At 45.9% G+C, this 17,543-nt stretch overlaps 1 protein-coding gene across 5 annotated transcripts in view; it reads left to right on the top strand.

Moving 5' to 3' along the window:
- Positions 1-15,104, top strand: part of LLGL2 (LLGL scribble cell polarity complex component 2) — a 33,514-nt gene extending 18,410 nt beyond the window's left edge. For 4 of the 5 annotated variants that reach the window (XM_027895633.1, XM_027895632.1, XM_027895629.1 and 1 more), the window contains 19 exons: positions 230-362; positions 1,119-1,173; positions 1,350-1,504; positions 4,314-4,531; positions 5,036-5,103; positions 6,075-6,228; positions 6,327-6,431; positions 7,214-7,506; positions 7,766-7,916; positions 8,202-8,352; positions 9,058-9,174; positions 9,684-9,850; positions 10,494-10,758; positions 11,436-11,589; positions 12,353-12,390; positions 12,879-12,926; positions 13,446-13,488; positions 14,204-14,265; positions 14,731-15,104. In XM_027895633.1, coding sequence (XP_027751434.1) covers positions 230-362; positions 1,119-1,173; positions 1,350-1,504; positions 4,314-4,531; positions 5,036-5,103; positions 6,075-6,228; positions 6,327-6,431; positions 7,214-7,506; positions 7,766-7,916; positions 8,202-8,352; positions 9,058-9,174; positions 9,684-9,850; positions 10,494-10,758; positions 11,436-11,589; positions 12,353-12,390; positions 12,879-12,926; positions 13,446-13,488; positions 14,204-14,265; positions 14,731-14,738 — 2,385 coding nt within the window. In that variant the 3' untranslated portion in view covers positions 14,739-15,104. The remainder of the gene's footprint in view (positions 1-229; positions 363-1,118; positions 1,174-1,349; positions 1,505-4,313; positions 4,532-5,035; positions 5,104-6,074; positions 6,229-6,326; positions 6,432-7,213; positions 7,507-7,765; positions 7,917-8,201; positions 8,353-9,057; positions 9,175-9,683; positions 9,851-10,493; positions 10,759-11,435; positions 11,590-12,352; positions 12,391-12,878; positions 12,927-13,445; positions 13,489-14,203; positions 14,266-14,730) is intronic. The other variant, XM_027895630.1, reaches the window with a different exon arrangement.
- The last annotated feature ends 2,439 nt before the right edge of the window (positions 15,105-17,543 follow it).

The raw sequence follows: 17,543 nt of genomic DNA, 5'->3' as shown, positions 1-17,543 counted from the left end.
TCTGGGACCTGCAGAATAGCAAAGTGACACACCATTTCCTGGGCAGCCAGGTATTAATTCAATCCAGGGTCAGTTCAGCAGGGGAGGAAGGGCTCTCACCTCTCAGGGCACTCTGAAGACAAGTAGGTGCAGGGAGAGCCTGACAAAGCTGCTTTTTTTTTTTTAGTGAGTTGGTTTTGAGGGGGTATCAGCTCTCTGAAGAGCAGTCATTGTATGCCTTTCTTTTCAGCAACTGGAAAACCTCTACTGGCAGAGGGATGGCAGTAAATTCATTAGTTGTCACTACGATGGAAGTTACACCCAGTGGCCAGTATCCAGTGACAACAGGCAGCCAGAGCCTCTGGAAAACACTGTGCCTTATGGTCAGTAAGTGAGGTTTAATTGTAGCATACTTGTCTAAATTCAGAATCATTTTGAGCTCGTGTGGGATATTCAAGTCACATTCTCCCTGGTGTTTAATGGCAAAATGCAGAGCTGCCTTTGGAATGGGTCATGAGCTTGGACTAAGGGATTTCAGACCTGCTTTACTGTTGGATTTGAAACTTGTTTACATTGTTGAGGTCTGTCCAGAACAGGGAGAGCAAGTGTGCTGACAAAATTAGTGCCCCTTACGAAAAAAGGCATCGGTGATTCAGCTCATTGTTTCACAGTTGGTGTCCTGTTCAGCAGGAGTTGCTTGGATCGTCTGTAATTAATAGTGAGCTGAGTGTATTTTTTGTCGACCTGAGCAGTGATGAAATGAAGCCTCTGATTTGCTGAAACCCCTGCAAATGGGGATGACCTCATCTTTCCAAGCATGGAGAGGCTTCTAAAGCTCTATCACCTTTACATTAGTTTCAGGAATGGTTGTGTTTTCAGCAATCCTTTCTCATTAATGAGATTCTCCAATGGCATTTCCACTCCCTGGCAGCCATTAGAAACTTCCCCTGAGTCTAAGCTGTGTTTTGCTGTGGTCAGTGTGTCCCAGAAGACTTTTCTGGTGTGGCTTGGTCAGGGGAGGTGGTGCTGGTGCCTACTAATTCAGGTGGAGGTTGAGGTGACCTGAGTGAAGTAGAATAAGCAACTTCTTACGTAAAAGATTGTCCTTCTTGAATTACAGAAAATGTCTGTTCTCTTAGGTCCTTTTCCTTGCAAGGCCATCTCCAAGATTTACTGGCAGACCACAAAAAATGGGTGAGTTTGTGATGCACCCCTTCGCTCTAATATTTAAAGGCATTAAAGGGGACAGCATGCAGTGCCTTTAGGGTAATATTATGAAAACCTTTTTGTGGGGGTTTGACTTTTGTCTTGGAAGTTTTGCTCGCTCCTCACTTCAGCACACACCACTCCAATTTCCTCTTTCTCTTAAGGCTCCCCTACATTATATTCCAAGGAGGGATGCCCCGGGCGAGCTACGGGGACCGGCACAGCATCTCTGTTATCCACGGCAGCCAGCAGACAGCCTTTGACTTCACGTCACGAGTGATAGACTTCTTCATCATCTTCAGTTCGGAGCCCGCTGCAGGTGTGTGAGGAAAGGGCATTACTGAGGAATTAGGGTGGCTGTGTGGGCATGTGGAAATCTGCCTGGTATAAATAGCATATGAAATGCGAGAAGGAGGTCAGTTGTTTGGGGAGTTTCTGGGACTTTAACAGAGAATCACAGAATCGTTTAGGTTGGAAAAGACCCTTCAGATTAGGTCCAGCTGTAAAAGATTTGCCATTTGAAGGTGAAATGTGAAATACTGATACAAAGAATGAGGTATTTACAAATGCCATACATTCCTCAAAAAAAAAAAAAAAAGCCATTCTATTAATGGGAGAAGATCTCTTAAGCTTATATCTGTTTAAGCTGGACACTGGACATAACCAGGTCGTGAAATGAGGATCTGAATATTGCTGTTTCAAAGAAAACACTTCAAAGAAGGCTAATAATTAAAACCAGAATTTACTCCCACTGAGACACTGTTTCTTTTAATTAGTACCTGGATTTATGGCTGGAGCTCTGGGTAATAAATCAGCAAAGGGTGACACAGAACCAAGGGTCATTATATAGGGAACTTAATTTCGTTACTACTGGTGAACATGAATGTAAACAATTTGAAAGCTGAATAGCTTTCATTCCTCGGATTGTATGGAGCTTGTCAGATTCCTGCTCCTGTTGAAGAGCTTTCTGGCCCTTATTTCCCCAGTAACTGTAACATTCTTCTTTTTATAAGCATGTTCCAAGTGTGTAGAGCCTACAGCTCATGCTGCCATTAAATTTGTTCAGTACCTCAAATCTAATACTTTCCAATGTTAAAGAATGAGACCCCTTTACTTTCTATGAAATTGTTAGAGTTGTGATTCTAGATGACAGAACAAAAGTCTTAAAGAGGAATGAAATCTGGGGATTTTTTTATGTAAGGGTTTGACTACTTAAAGTTCAGTTTCTGGATATGATTAGAAATCCTTTAGGATGAAGTAACTAAACTAACAGGCTCTATATTTATACTTCCCAAGGATTGAATTATCTCGTTAACGCAAATTCTAGTGGGTTCAGACAGCAGCTGCTGCAGGAAGCTGAAGCTTTTGCACTTGGATGAGGAAGTTTTTTTACAATAAAATGAGGTTTCTGTGGTTGACAAGCTTCCTTGTGGCTGATTACCTAAGCTTAGTGGATCTACATGGCTTGCCTTGTTTGCCCCTAAGCAAAGTCTTCCCTGCAATGGCAATACGAAGGTATTAATTGTATACCAAAGCCACTTAATTTAATAAGCACAAAGCTTGTGCATTGCAGCATGGTTGTAGCTGGTGACTTTCCACTACCCTGGATATGCTGTGGAAACAGTTTTTAGAAGGCTGGCTCTTCCTGTTTTCTTTCTTTCTTTTTTTTTTTTTTTTTTTTATTTTAAATTAGGTGGATGAGTGTGTGGCAATCATGACAAATTCTAGTGTGCTTGCTACTTCAGCAACTTAAAATAGGTTCTTGCCATTAGCAGTGAGCTCAGACCTGTGTCTTTGCAGGGAAAAAAATATTGTTAAAACCAAGTACTTCTGGTTAACAGTGACAGCAGCAGAGTGCATGGATAGTGTAGTAGAGGTGTAATATTATTTATTTTACTCAGAAGTCCTGTGGGCAACTGCAAACAATGGCACTTAGGGAAGCAAAGTAAAACTGAACAGAAAACATTTTTTTTTTTCATGAAGAAACCGAACTAATTAGTGATGTGTTACGGCTGGGGCTAGTCAGAGGTAAAACCTGGGGTGTCTCACTAGAGCGATGCCAAGTACTAATTACTTGAATTTAATTTTGCTGAGTGGACAGCACTGGTATGTGCCTTCTTGCAGGTATATTCCAGGTCATCAAACAAGGAAAGGAGGGACATAAAAGTACAGTTTAGGAGAGGAGGTCAGGGACAGCTGAGTTACCTGGGTTGCTAATGTTTATCACCCCTTCAGTGTTACAGCTTTACATTCACTCAGATTGCTGAGCTGTGTTAATTGTTACTGGTGTGAACTGATCTGTGGGTTTGGTTTTCCCCACCAGTTTCTGCTGTGGCTGTCTCAAGAACTTTACTGCAGTAATGTCCTTGTAGACTGAATTTTTTATTTCACTCAAGATTTTTCATTGGAACTAGAATTAAAATTCTTGTTTGCATCAGATGTCATCAGTCAAGTTCCATTAACATATTTCTTTTGTAATCATGCCTAACATACATAGGAATTATTAGATGATATACACACTCTTTAAAAAGAAAGTCCAGATGATGTGTCACAACATATGAGAAGCAGAGAAAATGAGAAGAAAAAGAGAGCTGAATTGTAAATACTTGTCAGCTCAGGCAGAGAAGCATTCTGCAGAGCCCAGGGCATTAGCATGTTTAAGCAGCTTAGCCTGGATGGACTGTGGTCCTAACATGGCACTAAATGGGTCACTGCTGGGGTGTATGCATGTCTTTCCACCCAATGCTGTTGATTAGCTGTAGGTAAAGTCTTTGGAATTCTGACTGTTACAATTATAAGCATGAATTTGTGTTATTTAACCACGTGTGTTGATAAGACATTTTTTATTCTGCAGTGGAATCTGTCAGAGGTCACTCTGACAGTTCCATGAAGGATGTAAAGAAACTTGAGTTTGCAGTAAATCTGTTAGTGTCTTTAAATCCATTAATACCAGTGCCTTGATAGGCCCAGTTAAGCCTAAGCCCAGAAGCATTTAAGGTTTTTCCAGCACAAATGTTTGTGTGGAGCTCTGTGATAACAGTTTTCAAAGAAGCCTTACAGGAGGTTTGTTGCTGTTAACGTTGGATGGCCAGTTCTGTCACCCTCAGTAATAAATCCTGTTTCTGCAGAGTTTGATGACCCTTCTGCCATGGTGGTGCTGGCTGAAGAAGAGCTGGTGGTTATAGACCTGAAAACTGCAGGCTGGCCAGCAGTCCACCCTCCATACCTGGCTTCTCTGCACTGCTCAGCCATCACCTGCTCACACCACGTCTCCAACATCCCGCTGAAGCTGTGGGAGCGGATTATCAGCGCTGGGAGCAAGCAGAACATCCACTACTCCACTATGGTATGGCAGCTTTACTGTGTTCCCAGGGGTGTTCCCATGTGTTTAAGACCAGCAGGACTGCCCAGAGTGTGGGTGGTCTGTGCTGCTGATGGGCTGTGGAGGGATGAGTCCCACCAGACGCTGTCCTGCCTCTTAATAGGGTCGAGAGAGGCTTTTTCCCAGAGCACCACCAATACAGCGACTCACTCTGGGGAATTAAAATGTGTTATTTTTTTAAGCTTTGGCAGGCCAGAGGGAAAGTCTGAGTTTTTCCAGCTGTCAGTGGTAACAAAGTTCTCGTGTAAGAGCATGAACTTTCGGCACAGCTTCATGAGGAGATGTGTGGAGCGTCTCTTAAAAAGCACAGTTGGTGTCAGACCGGGAACAACTCGTCCAAACAAAAGCTAACAGCGTGGACTGTTTCACAGCCACTTGCACTGAAGTTCATGTTCTCCTGCTGACTTTATATTCTTCTCACACTGTCACTGCCTAGGGAGTCACAGTCTTCTCTTAATGTGTTTGTAGCCGTGGCCGATTGATGGTGGCACCAACATAGCTCCAGATCCTCCGCAGAGGGACTTGCTGCTAACGGGGTATGTACTGCACTGATAACCACCAAGGAGCCCTTTCCAGTTTCAGTTCCCCCCTTTGAACTCACTGAGGCTTTCCCATGAGATTACAGTCTGCTCATCTTGTAGGGAGAAGGCTGCAGCTTTACAGTGCAGCTTCCAGAAGCTGCGCTGCTGCCTTTGGAAAGCCGACTGATTCTGCTGCTTCTGGCACCTTGTGACGTCCACAGATAACCCACAAATTCTGGCTGATTTGTAGTTTTGCTGTGTTATCCGTTCCCCTCTCAAACAATGTAGGAGTGCAAGCAGTAATCCAAAGTGCTTCAAAGGGAGAAGTGTAAAAGTGGAGCTTAATCTTGAAGGTTTTGAAGAATTTTCCCCCCTACTTTACGCTGCTCTGAGTCTCCAAGTGGAGGTTGGCTTGGGCTCCTGTCTGCTTTGATCAGCATGAGCTGATCTAGCTAAGAGGAGGAAGTAGCTATCAAGAGATTGTCTCACTGCATAAAAATGTATCACTTTCTTTTCAAAGCACTTCTGAGAATTTCATGGGCTCTCCCTCAGACTTCATTCTTGATGGAGCATGTTAGAAGCTCCTCCCTTGTGTTGGAAGACTGTTGCCAATTTTCACCTGGAGAACTAAGATTAAAGCTTGATTTTTGTGTTCTTCAGTTTTATTTTTCCCCCTCTGTCCCAGTAACAGCATTTTTATCAGGATGAGTTCCTTCTATATGCTACGCTTTTTCCCTTTTCCATGTGTTTTTGGCATAATCTTAAATTGTGCAAGGCTGTCAGATCACCGAGAACAAACTGGATTAAATAAACCCAACAACGTAAAACAAAGCAAAACCCACCAAAAAAACCCCCAAGAAGCCAAAAATCTTTCTCTTTATAGTTTGTTCCTCGGTGTGGTTTGTTTTTTTGATGGTTTTCCCCCTCTGTTTTACCATCCATGTGCTGTTCTCCTGTGTGATGTGTTTCTGTAACACCCCCCCCAGGCATGAAGATGGCACGGTGAGGTTTTGGGATGCATCTGGTGTCTGCTTACACCTCCTTTACAAGCTGAGCACAGTGAGAGTGTTTCTCACGGATGCTGATCCCAACGACAACATGAACACCCTGGGTGAGGATGAGTGGCCTCCACTTCGTAAGGTGAGGGAGGATGTTGCTTTCAGAAGCTTTCTGGAAACCTGAGGATTTCTGAGTCTTGTCCCAGTTAAAGACCAGCCACCTTCCATTCTCTCACTTAGGTTGGTACCTTCGACCCTTACAGTGATGATCCAAGACTTGGGATCCAGAAGATCTACCTGTGTAAATACAGTGGATACTTGGCTGTAGCTGGTACAGCAGGACAGGTATTGGAATGCAAACAGTCATCATGAATCTTGCTTGTAGTGCAGGTTGTCACGAGGTGACTTGGAGAGATGTTAAAATTTAAAATGCCCATTTCTCTAGTGGTAAATTGATGCGTTCTCTGGGAATTTTATGGTGCTCTGCTCTGGTGAGACCCCACCTGGAGCACAGCATGCAGCTCTGGTGTCCCCAGCACAGGAAGGACACTGATCCTTCAGAGGAGGCCACAGAGTTGATCAGGGGGATGGAGCACCTCTGCTATGAGCAAAAGCTGAGAGAATTGGGTTTGTTCAGCCTGGAAAAGAGAAGGCTTTGGGATGACCCAGTTGCAGCCTTCCAGTACCTGAAAGGAGCCAACAGGAAAGATGGAGAAGGGCTTTTTACAAGAGCATGTGGTGACAGGACAAGGGGGAATGGCTTCAACCTGAAAAAGAGTATGTTTAGATTAGGTATTATATAGGAAGGAATTCTTTACTGTGAAGGTGGTGAGGCAGTGGAACAGGTTACCTGGAGAAGTTGTGGATGCCCCATCCCTCACAGTGTTCAAGGCCAAGTGGGACAGAGCTCTGAGCAACCTGGTCTAGTTCTCTGTCCATGGAAGGGGGGTTGAAATGGGAGGATCTTGAAGATCCCTTCCAACCCAAACCATGCTGTGATTCTCTGCTATCTCCAGCTGGTATTTGAGGCATTATCTAATGTTGCTTATCTGCCCTGAGAGATGCTGTAGTTGGTGGACTTACCTGCATATCTAGAGCTGTATCAAAGGTTGTCCTCTTCCTTTCAGGTGCTGGTGATGGAACTGAATGATGAAGATGCAGAACATGTGGTGGACCACGCTGAAGCAGATCTTCTGCAGGACCAAGAGGGCTATCGGTGGAAAGGTCACGAGAAACTAAAAACTCGAGACGGACCTGTTCGATTTGAAGCTGGTTTCCAGCCTTTTGTCCTTGTTCAGTGTCAGCCACCAGCTGTGGTCACCTCACTGGCCCTGCACTCTGAGTGGAAGCTTGTGGCCTTTGGTACCAGTCATGGCTTTGGGCTTTTTGACCATCAGCAGAAGCGACTGGTCTTTGTCAAGTAAGTGTCATCTTTCCAGGAAGTCTGTAGTAATCCTTTGTTAATGATGGCCTGGGATCACTAACAAAGCAAGCTGTGATAAGCCATTTCTCAAGAGCAGTCACTGTAGCAAGAAGCCCTGCCTTGCTGGGTTCCATCCTTGGAAGATCTTCAAGGATATATAAGAGGGTTCTGACATTTGCGTGTGTCCCGTTGGACTCTTGGGTGTGATTGCCACGTCCCAGAAAGTGACCACGTGGCCACTGTCTCCCTCTTCCAGGTGTACCCTGCATCCCAGTGACCAGCTGGCCTTAGAAGGCCCCCTGTCCCGGGTGAAGTCCTTGAAGAAGTCCCTCCGTCAGTCGTTCAGGCGGATCAGAAGGAGCCGCGTGTCCAGCAGGAAGCGGCGAGGAGGTGGAAACGCCTCAGAGGTGAGGGGTTCACCTTTTTGGGGTCCTGTCTTTTTACATCTTGGAGCATGCAGGGTCCTAATGAGACTGCCTAGAGCAGGCCTACTATCAAATTTAGCTCTTGGCATAGGGGGAGAGTAGCAGTTTCTGATGCTGCTCTGTGTTAGATCAAACAGTCACATTTTTAGATATCAGTTCAGAAGATGAGTTCACTGGTATGACAGTGCTGTCCTTTTCTGCTGCTGCCACTCTTTTCTCCCTGCTGTGTCTGTCCCTGACTGACAATATGTGTACATATCTTTGAAGGTGCAAGAAGCAAATGCCAAATTTGACCAGGACACGTTGCAGGAGATGGAACTGGCTCCCGTCCAGCGGAAGATCGAAGCCCGGTCGGCAGAAGACTCTTTCACTGGCTTTGTGCGAACCTTGTATTTTGCTGATACCTTCTTGAGAGACAGTGAGTACAAAAAGCATCTCTCTATTCTTCCAAATGTATGTTTGGTTTTTTTTTAACCTCTCCTGCCAAGGAGTGTATTAGGATTTACTGCCAGGAAAACTCGGCACCTCCTGTGCCCTACTTTGTGCAATGCTGAAGAGCCAATATAGAACGAGAGCATATGTTGTCATGCAGAATTGTTATTTAGCCATTCTGGCTGCTGGCTAATGCAAGGCAAGTGGTAGTTCATGTTTGGATGAAGCCTTTATGTATGGTTTTCAAAGGTGCTGGAATGGCATCTGAAATTTTAGTATCAGTTTTGCCTTCTCTCATTACTCTGAAGTTCACTCTGTCCCCAGCAGAGCCTTTTAATTTTGGTGGAAGTGGTAACTGGTTGTGCATCAGAGCCCAAGCTGATGTCTTACACAAGTTTACTCTGCTCATATGTGATATAAATATGTGGAAAAATGAATGCAGCAGTTGTGGTGGCTCGTGGAAGCAGCACTCTTTCCTTTGGTCACATGCCATGTCCTTTTTCAGGGCTGCTGGTCTGGACAAGTATTGGGAAAAGAAGTGCTGAGAACCCATAGTTTCCCTCTCAAGTCTGCCCTAATATAAAGATATTTTGGATGTAAACAGAGGGGGAGGATGTGCACAGCTGGGGACAGCAGTTATCCAGGGGTGTCACAGGTGGTGTCTTGCTCATGGACCTCTTTGTTGCTCCAGGCTCCCGCCACTGCCCGTCCCTGTGGGCTGGCACCAACGGAGGGACCGTCTACGCCTTCTGTTTACGTGTTCCCCCAGCAGAGAGGAGGATGGATGAGCCTGTCAGGGCAGAGCAGGGTAAGTGTCCCTTGGGAGAGCACAGCTCTGATGGATCTGAGCCGACACTCACAGGAGTCACGTACAGAAAAGCTCAATTATTGCTGTTTATCAGTGAGAGTGGAGCCAAGCGTGGCAGTGTCTGAGCTAAGCAGTGCTCACTCCAGTGAATGGACTGGAGAGAGGAGTGAGTTCCAGCACTGCTTGACATTCCTCAGCCTCATTTCCTACTCACTTCAGAAATCTAAATTTGCATCAGCTGTCACTGAAATCTACCATCAAGCCTCAGTGCACATATCCCTCATTCTGACAGCTGGACCTGTTGTCTTTATGTAACAATAGTTGCTCTTTAACACAAAATAGTCCACTTTGAATGCCCTTTAAGTACTAAATCTTTTCAGGCAGCATTTCTGTAATCACAGTATATAGGTTCTGCAGCCCTGAGAGGATGTGAGTTTCTCACAGTGTCTCTGACTAGACTCCTGTTGGTTTTTTTCTGTTTGTTTTCCCTCCTTATCTTGCCTGTCTAGCCAAAGAGATTCAGCTGATGCACAGGGCTCCTGTTGTGGGGATACTTGTCTTGGATGGACGCAGCACTCCCCTCCCAGAACCTCTAGAAGTAGCACATGACCTTTCCAAGAGTCCTGATATGCAAGGCAGCCATCAGCTGCTGGTGGTATCTGAAGAGCAATTTAAGGTAAGTGTCACCTGTTGAGGAAAGGAGGTGCATTATGGACCGTGCATGAAATCTGCTAAATCTCTGGTCAGAGAATTCCTGGGAGTGCTTATTCTTGTGTCCTCAATAACAGCCCTGGGACAGCACTGCTGTTTGGTGCAGTCCATAAATCAGGTGTCTGCTGGAAAACTGGGTGTTGAGCACATGCTGAGCATGGAAATTTTGTGCCTGTGTTACATTATACTCTTTGGACAAGGCTTCTGCTTTCGGGGAAGAGCTTTTGCTGTGGTTTGTGCAGAAGCAGGAATTAGTAGGTATTTCTGTGAAGTAGCTGAAAAGCTTCTTGTTTTGCACACCGACTAGTCCAACCCTGTTCTCTTTCTGTAATGGTTTGTAGTCAGATATGGAGGAGCTTTGAAAAATAAGGGGAGAAGTGCAGTTTGCAGCCTGAGGGGTAAAACTGATACCAGGACAGAAACAGGTTCTCACACTGACTGTGGCTGATTCCCTCTTGTCCCATAAGCAAGGGGGCGACTCGGGTTACACCTGTGTGTATTCACTGTGAATGAAAACGTTGTTCCAGGGGGGGAGCAGCAGATGTCCTGGGGAGCTGCTGCTGCCTTTGTGCAGGAAGTAGGTGTCAGTGTCTTGTTTCTGTTGACAGGTATTCACCTTACCCAAGGTCAGCTCCAAACTGAAGCTCAAGCTGACGGCCCTGGAGGGCTGTAGGGTACGAAAGGTGACAGTTGCAAACTTTGGCAGCTGCAAGACGGACGATTACAGCGAGAATGACCTGGCTGTCCTGACTAACCTGGGAGACATTCAGATCATCTCGCTGCCCTTCCTCAAGTTACAGATCCGCTACCCCTGCATCCGCAAGGAGGATGTGAGTGGCATTGCATCCTGTGTCTTCACCAAATATGGCCAAGGTAAGGTGGGCTTCTCCCAAACCATCTACCTCTGTTGTGCGTTTGAGACAATGGAAAAGGGCTTAGTGTTCAGTGCACACATGTGAGTATTTCATAAGTGTGTCCGTCTCGTGTTTCTGGCTGGTACCAGTTGCCAACAGGTACAGACACATGAATAAACAGAAGCAGAAGTGGGTTGATTCCATTATTGTTAATGAACGTGGTGATTTTCAGCTGACAGGCTGGATGTGCCCCATAGGTACCTTCCACCTGGCTACCCTCCTCTTTCCTGGAGTGAAGGGAATGGCTCTCTCCAAGCAGCAACCACTGAATAAAGGTTGCATTGTCCCTCCCATACACATCTCTGGCTGAACACTCACACTGCAAGACTGGGATCCAACGTCCTGTGGCTGCTGAAAACGGATCACAGCTCTTCAGTTCATTTTTTGCATCTTTCTATTCTGTTTTTCCTAAGTGTCCACAGGACAATATAATTCTCTCTCAGCATAATCTTAAATTTCACAGTCTTTAGTCTAACCAGTCCTTGGGGTAATATCTTCCTCAGTGATCCCTCCTTGTTTAGATAGGAGGTGCCAAACATAGAGCATGCTTAGATCAGTTCTTTTTTGGATGACCTTTAGATCTGTGACTGTCTTCTTGGGCTTGAGAATTGCTTATAAATTCCCAATCACCTGCAGGTTTCTATCTGATCTCACCGTCGGAGTTTGAGAGGTTTTCCCTCTCTACCAAGTGGTTGGTGGAGCCCCGGTGCATCGTGGATGTGCCAGAAGTGACAACCAACAACCATGTGCACAGCAAGGCTGGCGTGGAGAATGCTGCCAGGAAATCCAGGTAAAGCCTGGAAATGTAACCACCTCACTGATGGTTTTCCCGCCTGGAGTAAATCTCACCTGGAATATTGGGGGCAGTTTTGGGCACTGAAATGTAAGAAAGACCTGAAGCCATTAGAGAGTGTCCAAAGGAGGCAGTGAGGGTGGGGAGGGGCCTTGATTTGAAGCCATGTGAGGACACTGAGGTCACTTGTTGTGTTCAGCTGGAGAAGAGGAGACTGAGGGGAGACCTCATTACAGTTACAGCTTCCATGTGAGGGGCAGAGGAGGGGCAGGCCTTGAGCTCTGCTCTGGGGGGACCAGGGACAGGACCTCAGGGAATGGCCTGAAGTTGTGTCAGGGCAGGTTTAGGTTGAATATTAAAAAGAGGTTCTTCCCCCAGAGGGTGGTTGGCACTGAACAGGCTCCCCAGGGCAGTGGGCACAGCCCCAAGGCTGCCAGAGCTCCAGGAGGGTTTGGATGATCCTCTGGGGCACAGGGTGTGACTCTTGGGGATGGTCCTGTGCAGGGCAAAGAGTTGGACTCAGTGATCCTTGTGAGTCCCTTCCAACTCAGCATATTCTATGATTTGCTAGGACAAAGAAGTGGAGCATTGGAATTTGTCTCCCTAAGCTGGAGTCACAAACTTAAAGCAAGCTCTGGCTTGCTTTGCTCGTTCCTAAGTGCCATGTCTGACATCTGACTCTCACATACTGCAGGGGCAATTCCCTGCACCCCTGTGCCTCAGTGTCAGTGACTGTTTTATCTGCTTCCTTTTTTTTCAGGGGACCAGGAAAGAGTCCAGGTGACTACGGAGAAGATGGTAAGCAAAAAAACTTAATTGTACTAAAGGTAGCCTGGTGATGTGTAACCCCTGAAACATCTTTCCTGGTGCTACAGCTGATGTTTTTATACCTAAGACAGGGGAAAGTAAGGAGGGATGTGAGGGAAATGTTGTGACCTGCCTGGACACAGTATTTGATAGCTCTGAAGTGATTGCATGTGGCAAGATTCCCTTAAAGGATAGAACAGAGTTTTTGCTGGAGGGAAGAGGCATTTGGGAGGGTAAGATCTGAACTTACTCATGGGATCTTCTGTTACCCAAACTAGTATTGCTGGAAAAATACAGTTCAGCATGTGAGAGACTTCAGGGATTAGTTAGTTGTGAAGCATTCAGGAAAGTTAAATGATACTTTGATGGGGGGGAGGGGGAGAAATCCAGTTCCATTGTGGGTTTCCAAAATTGCACTTACTTCATAAAAAGGGGGAAATATTGTGAGCTAAAAGCTTTTTTCCTACTCTTTTTTTTAGAAAGGAAGTCTGGGAGGCTGATGGAACATGCCTTACTCAATGACGAAAGTGAGTGAGATGAAGTCTTGCTACTGAGAGGGCAGGTGCCTTTCTGGGTGGGAAAAGAAGAAAGCTGCTGGGAATTTTGTGGATTCCAGTACTCAGTTCCAAGGGATCTGCAGTTACTGGTAGAAATGCTGCATTTTCTTGAGCCCTGCAAATAGGGGGTTGGACAGATAACCATGCCCTCAGGCAGGGGTTGTCCCACAGAGCTACATTCCCTGCTGAGATAAGAGCAGGATCTTTATTTACAATGGGACTTCTGAAAAATGACAGCTGGAACAGGCAGTTCCTCTGGGGCTCTGGTACAGGGGGACTGGCAATATTTCCTCTGGGAAATCATTCCTTCAGTCCTGTGTGCCAGCTTGTCCAGTACCAACCTGGTGCAGCTGAAGAGGCAGTGATGGTACAAGGCCTGACCTCTGTGTTGTGGGAGGCAGGTTTTGGGGAGCTGGAATGTGGTCAGGCTGCTGCCTGAAAGCAGATCCTCACCGGTTTGGCTCACTGCTTTAACCCTCTGCTTTCCAGAAGTGCTGAAGGAGATCCAGAGTACTCTGGAGGGGGGCAGAGGGTGAGTATCAACCAGATTCCGTTCCTAATGGCTGGGGCTGGCAAGGGAGGGCAGTTGGAGTTGAAAACAGGGGGATGCCCAGTGTGATGACAGGGATCCTTTTGCTGGAATCTGGTCACGTGTGCGTCCCACAAGCTACCAAAGGGCACTAATGAGAGGCAGGTTCTCTTTCACATGCTGTCCCTTGACGTTTTTTTTTTTATGAATAATGCTTTGTCTCTTTCTCTCCGAAAAGCAGGAGAGATCACATTCCCACATCCCAAAGGAACAGGAGTCTGAGTATTCGCATACAGGTTTCTATTTGTGTCAACTGCTCTAAGGGCAGGCCACACGGGCTTAGTTGGTCAAGGATGGGACTCTGGAGTTTTAATCCTGGCTTGGCACTGTCACTTGGATGTGCTCAGTGCCTCTGCTCCCATTCTGTCTGTACCATCGAGCTGAGCTACCACCACGGGTGCGGGGCTTTGTCTTCCCTCCCTGGAACACCCGGTGTTCAGGTGACCCAGTGTACACAAAGGACTACTGTCTGCAACGGATGCAGGAGGCTTTTTGGGATTGGTAACTGCTGGTGTGTAAGGATCAGTGACTGCCTGACCTGCTCTGCTCTGCACACTCCCTCTGGACACTACCTCATCCTGGTCTTCTGTCGGCAGCTGGGAGCGGATGGGACGAGACTGCATCGCAATAAGGAAATCATTTTCTTGTGTCTTTGCAGGAGCTATGCAGAAAGAAATTCGGCAAGAAGTCCATTAGGACATGGACTAAGTAATGGAGGAGGTAGGTGAGGCTAAAGTTGTTCGAGGCCCAGTGAAGTAGCCAGAGGAAGCAGAAAGTAGAGCGAAATTTCTGTGTAAAATTGAGCTTATTTAAACGCTTTGCAATAGTGCAGAAATCTGACCTGAATTTACAGGGTGGGAAAATTGCTGAATGGGTGAGTGGTGTATGAGCACTGTTCAGCTCCCTATGTGCCACACAAGTAAATGTGCTGCATCAGTGTTAAAGGAAGAGCTGAAAACCCTTTGAAGCCTCCTGTCTGACTCTTAACCGCAAAGTGAGCTGGCGAGGCAGCCAGAGCTCACAGCAACAACCTGAGTGTATCAACTCAACGAGCTCTCATTAGCTTTCACTGGGTGTGTTTTGGTTTTTTGTTTGGTTTAGTGTTTGTTTGTTTGTTTTGGTTTTTTGGTGGGGTTTTGTTTGTTTGTTTGTTTTAAATGGCTTTTGCATTCTTTCACCCTAAAGCAGATTGACCCGAATTCATCGAGGACTCTCGGGCATTGGATTGAGTGCCATAACACTACTGATGGGGCAAACCGTCCCTGGGGAGAAGGCACCGGTGCTCCCAGCATCCCAGGCTGGTGAGAGCTGCAGCTTGGCACGAGTGTGCTTTGCTGCCTCTGCCTCCCCTCTAGTGCCTCTTTAGAGACCTCTCCTCGTGGAGCCCGCCTTGCATTAGGACAGAAGTGGATCGCCAGGTCCGATGCACCACAAGCCTCTGAGTACATCTAACATTCAAATGTTTGCACATTTCTCTTTTCTACTGGGCTGGGTTTTAAATTATAAATGTTTTACTGCCTCGGTGCAGGATTTTAATAAACGCACACTGTTACCTCCAACTTGGTTTAAAATATTTTTTTTTGTACAATTTTTTAAAAAAATCTTATGGGTATTTCAGTTTTAACGGAAACATTTAGAAATCTACTTTTTAAAGAAAGCGTTAAATAATATATGCTAGATTCCTGTGACTGCTGTTTGTGGTATCTGAATGAGTAATTTTGGGGTTTGTTTGTTATGGTACTGTTAACTGGCTTTATGGATTTGGGTAGAATCTATTTTTGTAGCCCTTCAAATCGAAGGAGAACTAATGGAACTTGATTTTTTGTTTCAACACTATATTGCTCTTTTTTTTTTTTTTTTTTTTTGGAAATAAAACTCTGAATTCCCTTTTGTGATCTTTGTCTGCTCTCATATCTGTTCTTCCCTTTAGCAGCTGCTGTCAGATTGGCCACGGGCTCTTGGCCACATATCCCCTGGAGAAGGTGGAGCTGTCCCTCTCTGAGCTGAGAGGCAAAGAGCACCCCTGGGGGTGAAGCAGGATGGGGGGTTGGAGAAGATGCAGGTGGCAAGCAAAGTGATTGTATCACCATCCTGCAATCCATATGGGATTGGGGATATCTCCACTGGAAGGGAGACAGTTGTTCTGGCAGTGCTGCTGTACTGTCTGCCAATGGATTTTGAATTGAAGGTGGTGAAACTCTGCATAGAGTAGTTTGCAGCTCTTCAAAATTTTGGTCCCTTTATCCCTGACCTAACACCACTTCCTCAAATTTCTCTCCTGTAACTTGCCTGTAGCACCATGAGAGCCAGTAAGGAAGAACTAAATCCCCCCAGGCTGGGTGTTGAGCTGCTATCCCTTGGCATGCTTTGGAAGCCTCTCCTTAGAAGCTCTCTTGTTTCAGGATCTGTCTTGATCTTCCTCAGCAAGGCTGAGGGATCCTTTCTTCCCTGCAGTGAGAGGGTGGCACATTCTGCTCTGCAGAAGAAGATGGTTGCAGAGTTGCTGTTGCTCAGCTTGTGTTTCAGTCACCCTTCCTTCTAGAAGTATTAATATCTTCTTTGAGACCTAATTTATTGCTAATGAGGTTTTAGAGAGCGCTCTCTCCTCTTCAGTTTCTATTTCCTAACTAGCTTTCATCTCCTTGTTTTTATTAGCTTTGTTATTTCCTTGTCTCTATTGCTGCAGGACCGAGGCTGGCAGAGAGGTGGCCTGCTGTTTCCACCTCTTGTGCCAGGCACTGAGGCAGCAAATTTACAGGAAATTCTGGTTCAATCAGCAGCTTCTGAGCTGCTGTGATCCTGTGCATGTGCATCATCCTGGTGCCCCCAGCTGCTTCTGTCTGCTCCTTACAGATGGACTGATTCTGAGGATTTATTTGTTGGCAGGAGAAATAGCAAAGTGGCAAAGCAGGGGAAGACTGGAACTCATGTGCTGTGCCTTCAGTTGTGTTCTGAGCTGAGCAGGAGAGGATGGAAAGCCTTGTGACAGTCAGAACTATGGTCTATTTTTTGTGCTGTCACAAAACCAGTAGCAAGTAAAATAGGTGATGGGATGAGATGCTCATGAAGGATGTCGAGTCTTCAATGAATGTCTGTAAGCAGCTTTTGAATGTAATGGGGAAAAAAAAAATCCCTCTGCCTGTCTCCTTTTCAGGAATTGCCTTCTGAGCCCGTGGTTACCCTTACCCTGCCTGTCAGCTGACACAAATAATCACAGCCTGTTTCTGATCAGAGGATTCAGCTGCTGCCAAACTCCTCGAGTTTTGTGCCTACCTCTACTTTTCACTTGAACTGCCTGTCTGGGATCTGATGGGAGTTTGCTAGCTCTCTCCAAGAGCTAATGCTTAGTGCTTGGATGCATCTGAGGGCTCGTTGGCCCTTGTTAAGGTTATTGCCAGTCAGGCTTTGGCAGTTGCTCCCCCCTTCTCCTGCTTTGTGCAGCCTCACTGGGCTCTGGCACGGGGAAGTGCCCCTTGGCTGCAGGACCTGAGCTGCTGTTAACACTGAGTTGAAAAAATCCTCCCTTACAGCCATGCTGGCAGCGTGTTCCCTAACCCTCACAGACCTGCTTTCTCTGCTGAGGGGAAAGTCTTGGATCACAACTCAAGAACAAATTTTCCACATCTGAATACACATATTGGGTACCTAATATAGGATACTGTTTTGTAGTGGCCTGAGAGTTTTAGGTCAAATGCTTTCTGGTAACGTGAGCCCTTTTATAGGGTTGCATAGAAGGTGCCAAAATTCTCTAGTCTTAGAAAAGCTTGGCCTGGAGCTCTCCTTTTTTGTTGTTTTTCCCTTTTCAATAGTAATGCAAGCTTTCCTCAGATGTTTAGCAACTGAATATTTGCTGAATTTGTCTAACACTTCTATTAGAAGAACATAATGTTGGAAGGAAAAGTACTTTTCATCTTAGTCATAAAGCCTGAGGCATGTCTGGTTAGAGAGAAAATGAGTTGTGTTGTTTTTTTTCCCAGCTTAATTGGTCTGTTTCTCAT

Source organism: Empidonax traillii, unplaced genomic scaffold (genome assembly GCF_003031625.1).
Source record: "Empidonax traillii isolate 1590-97213 ecotype Southwest subspecies unplaced genomic scaffold, ASM303162v1 scaffold462:size771534, whole genome shotgun sequence".
Lineage (NCBI taxonomy): Eukaryota > Metazoa > Chordata > Aves > Passeriformes > Tyrannidae > Empidonax > Empidonax traillii.
Note: the sequence above shows the minus strand (reverse complement) of the source record. Positions and strands in the feature narration are given on the sequence as shown.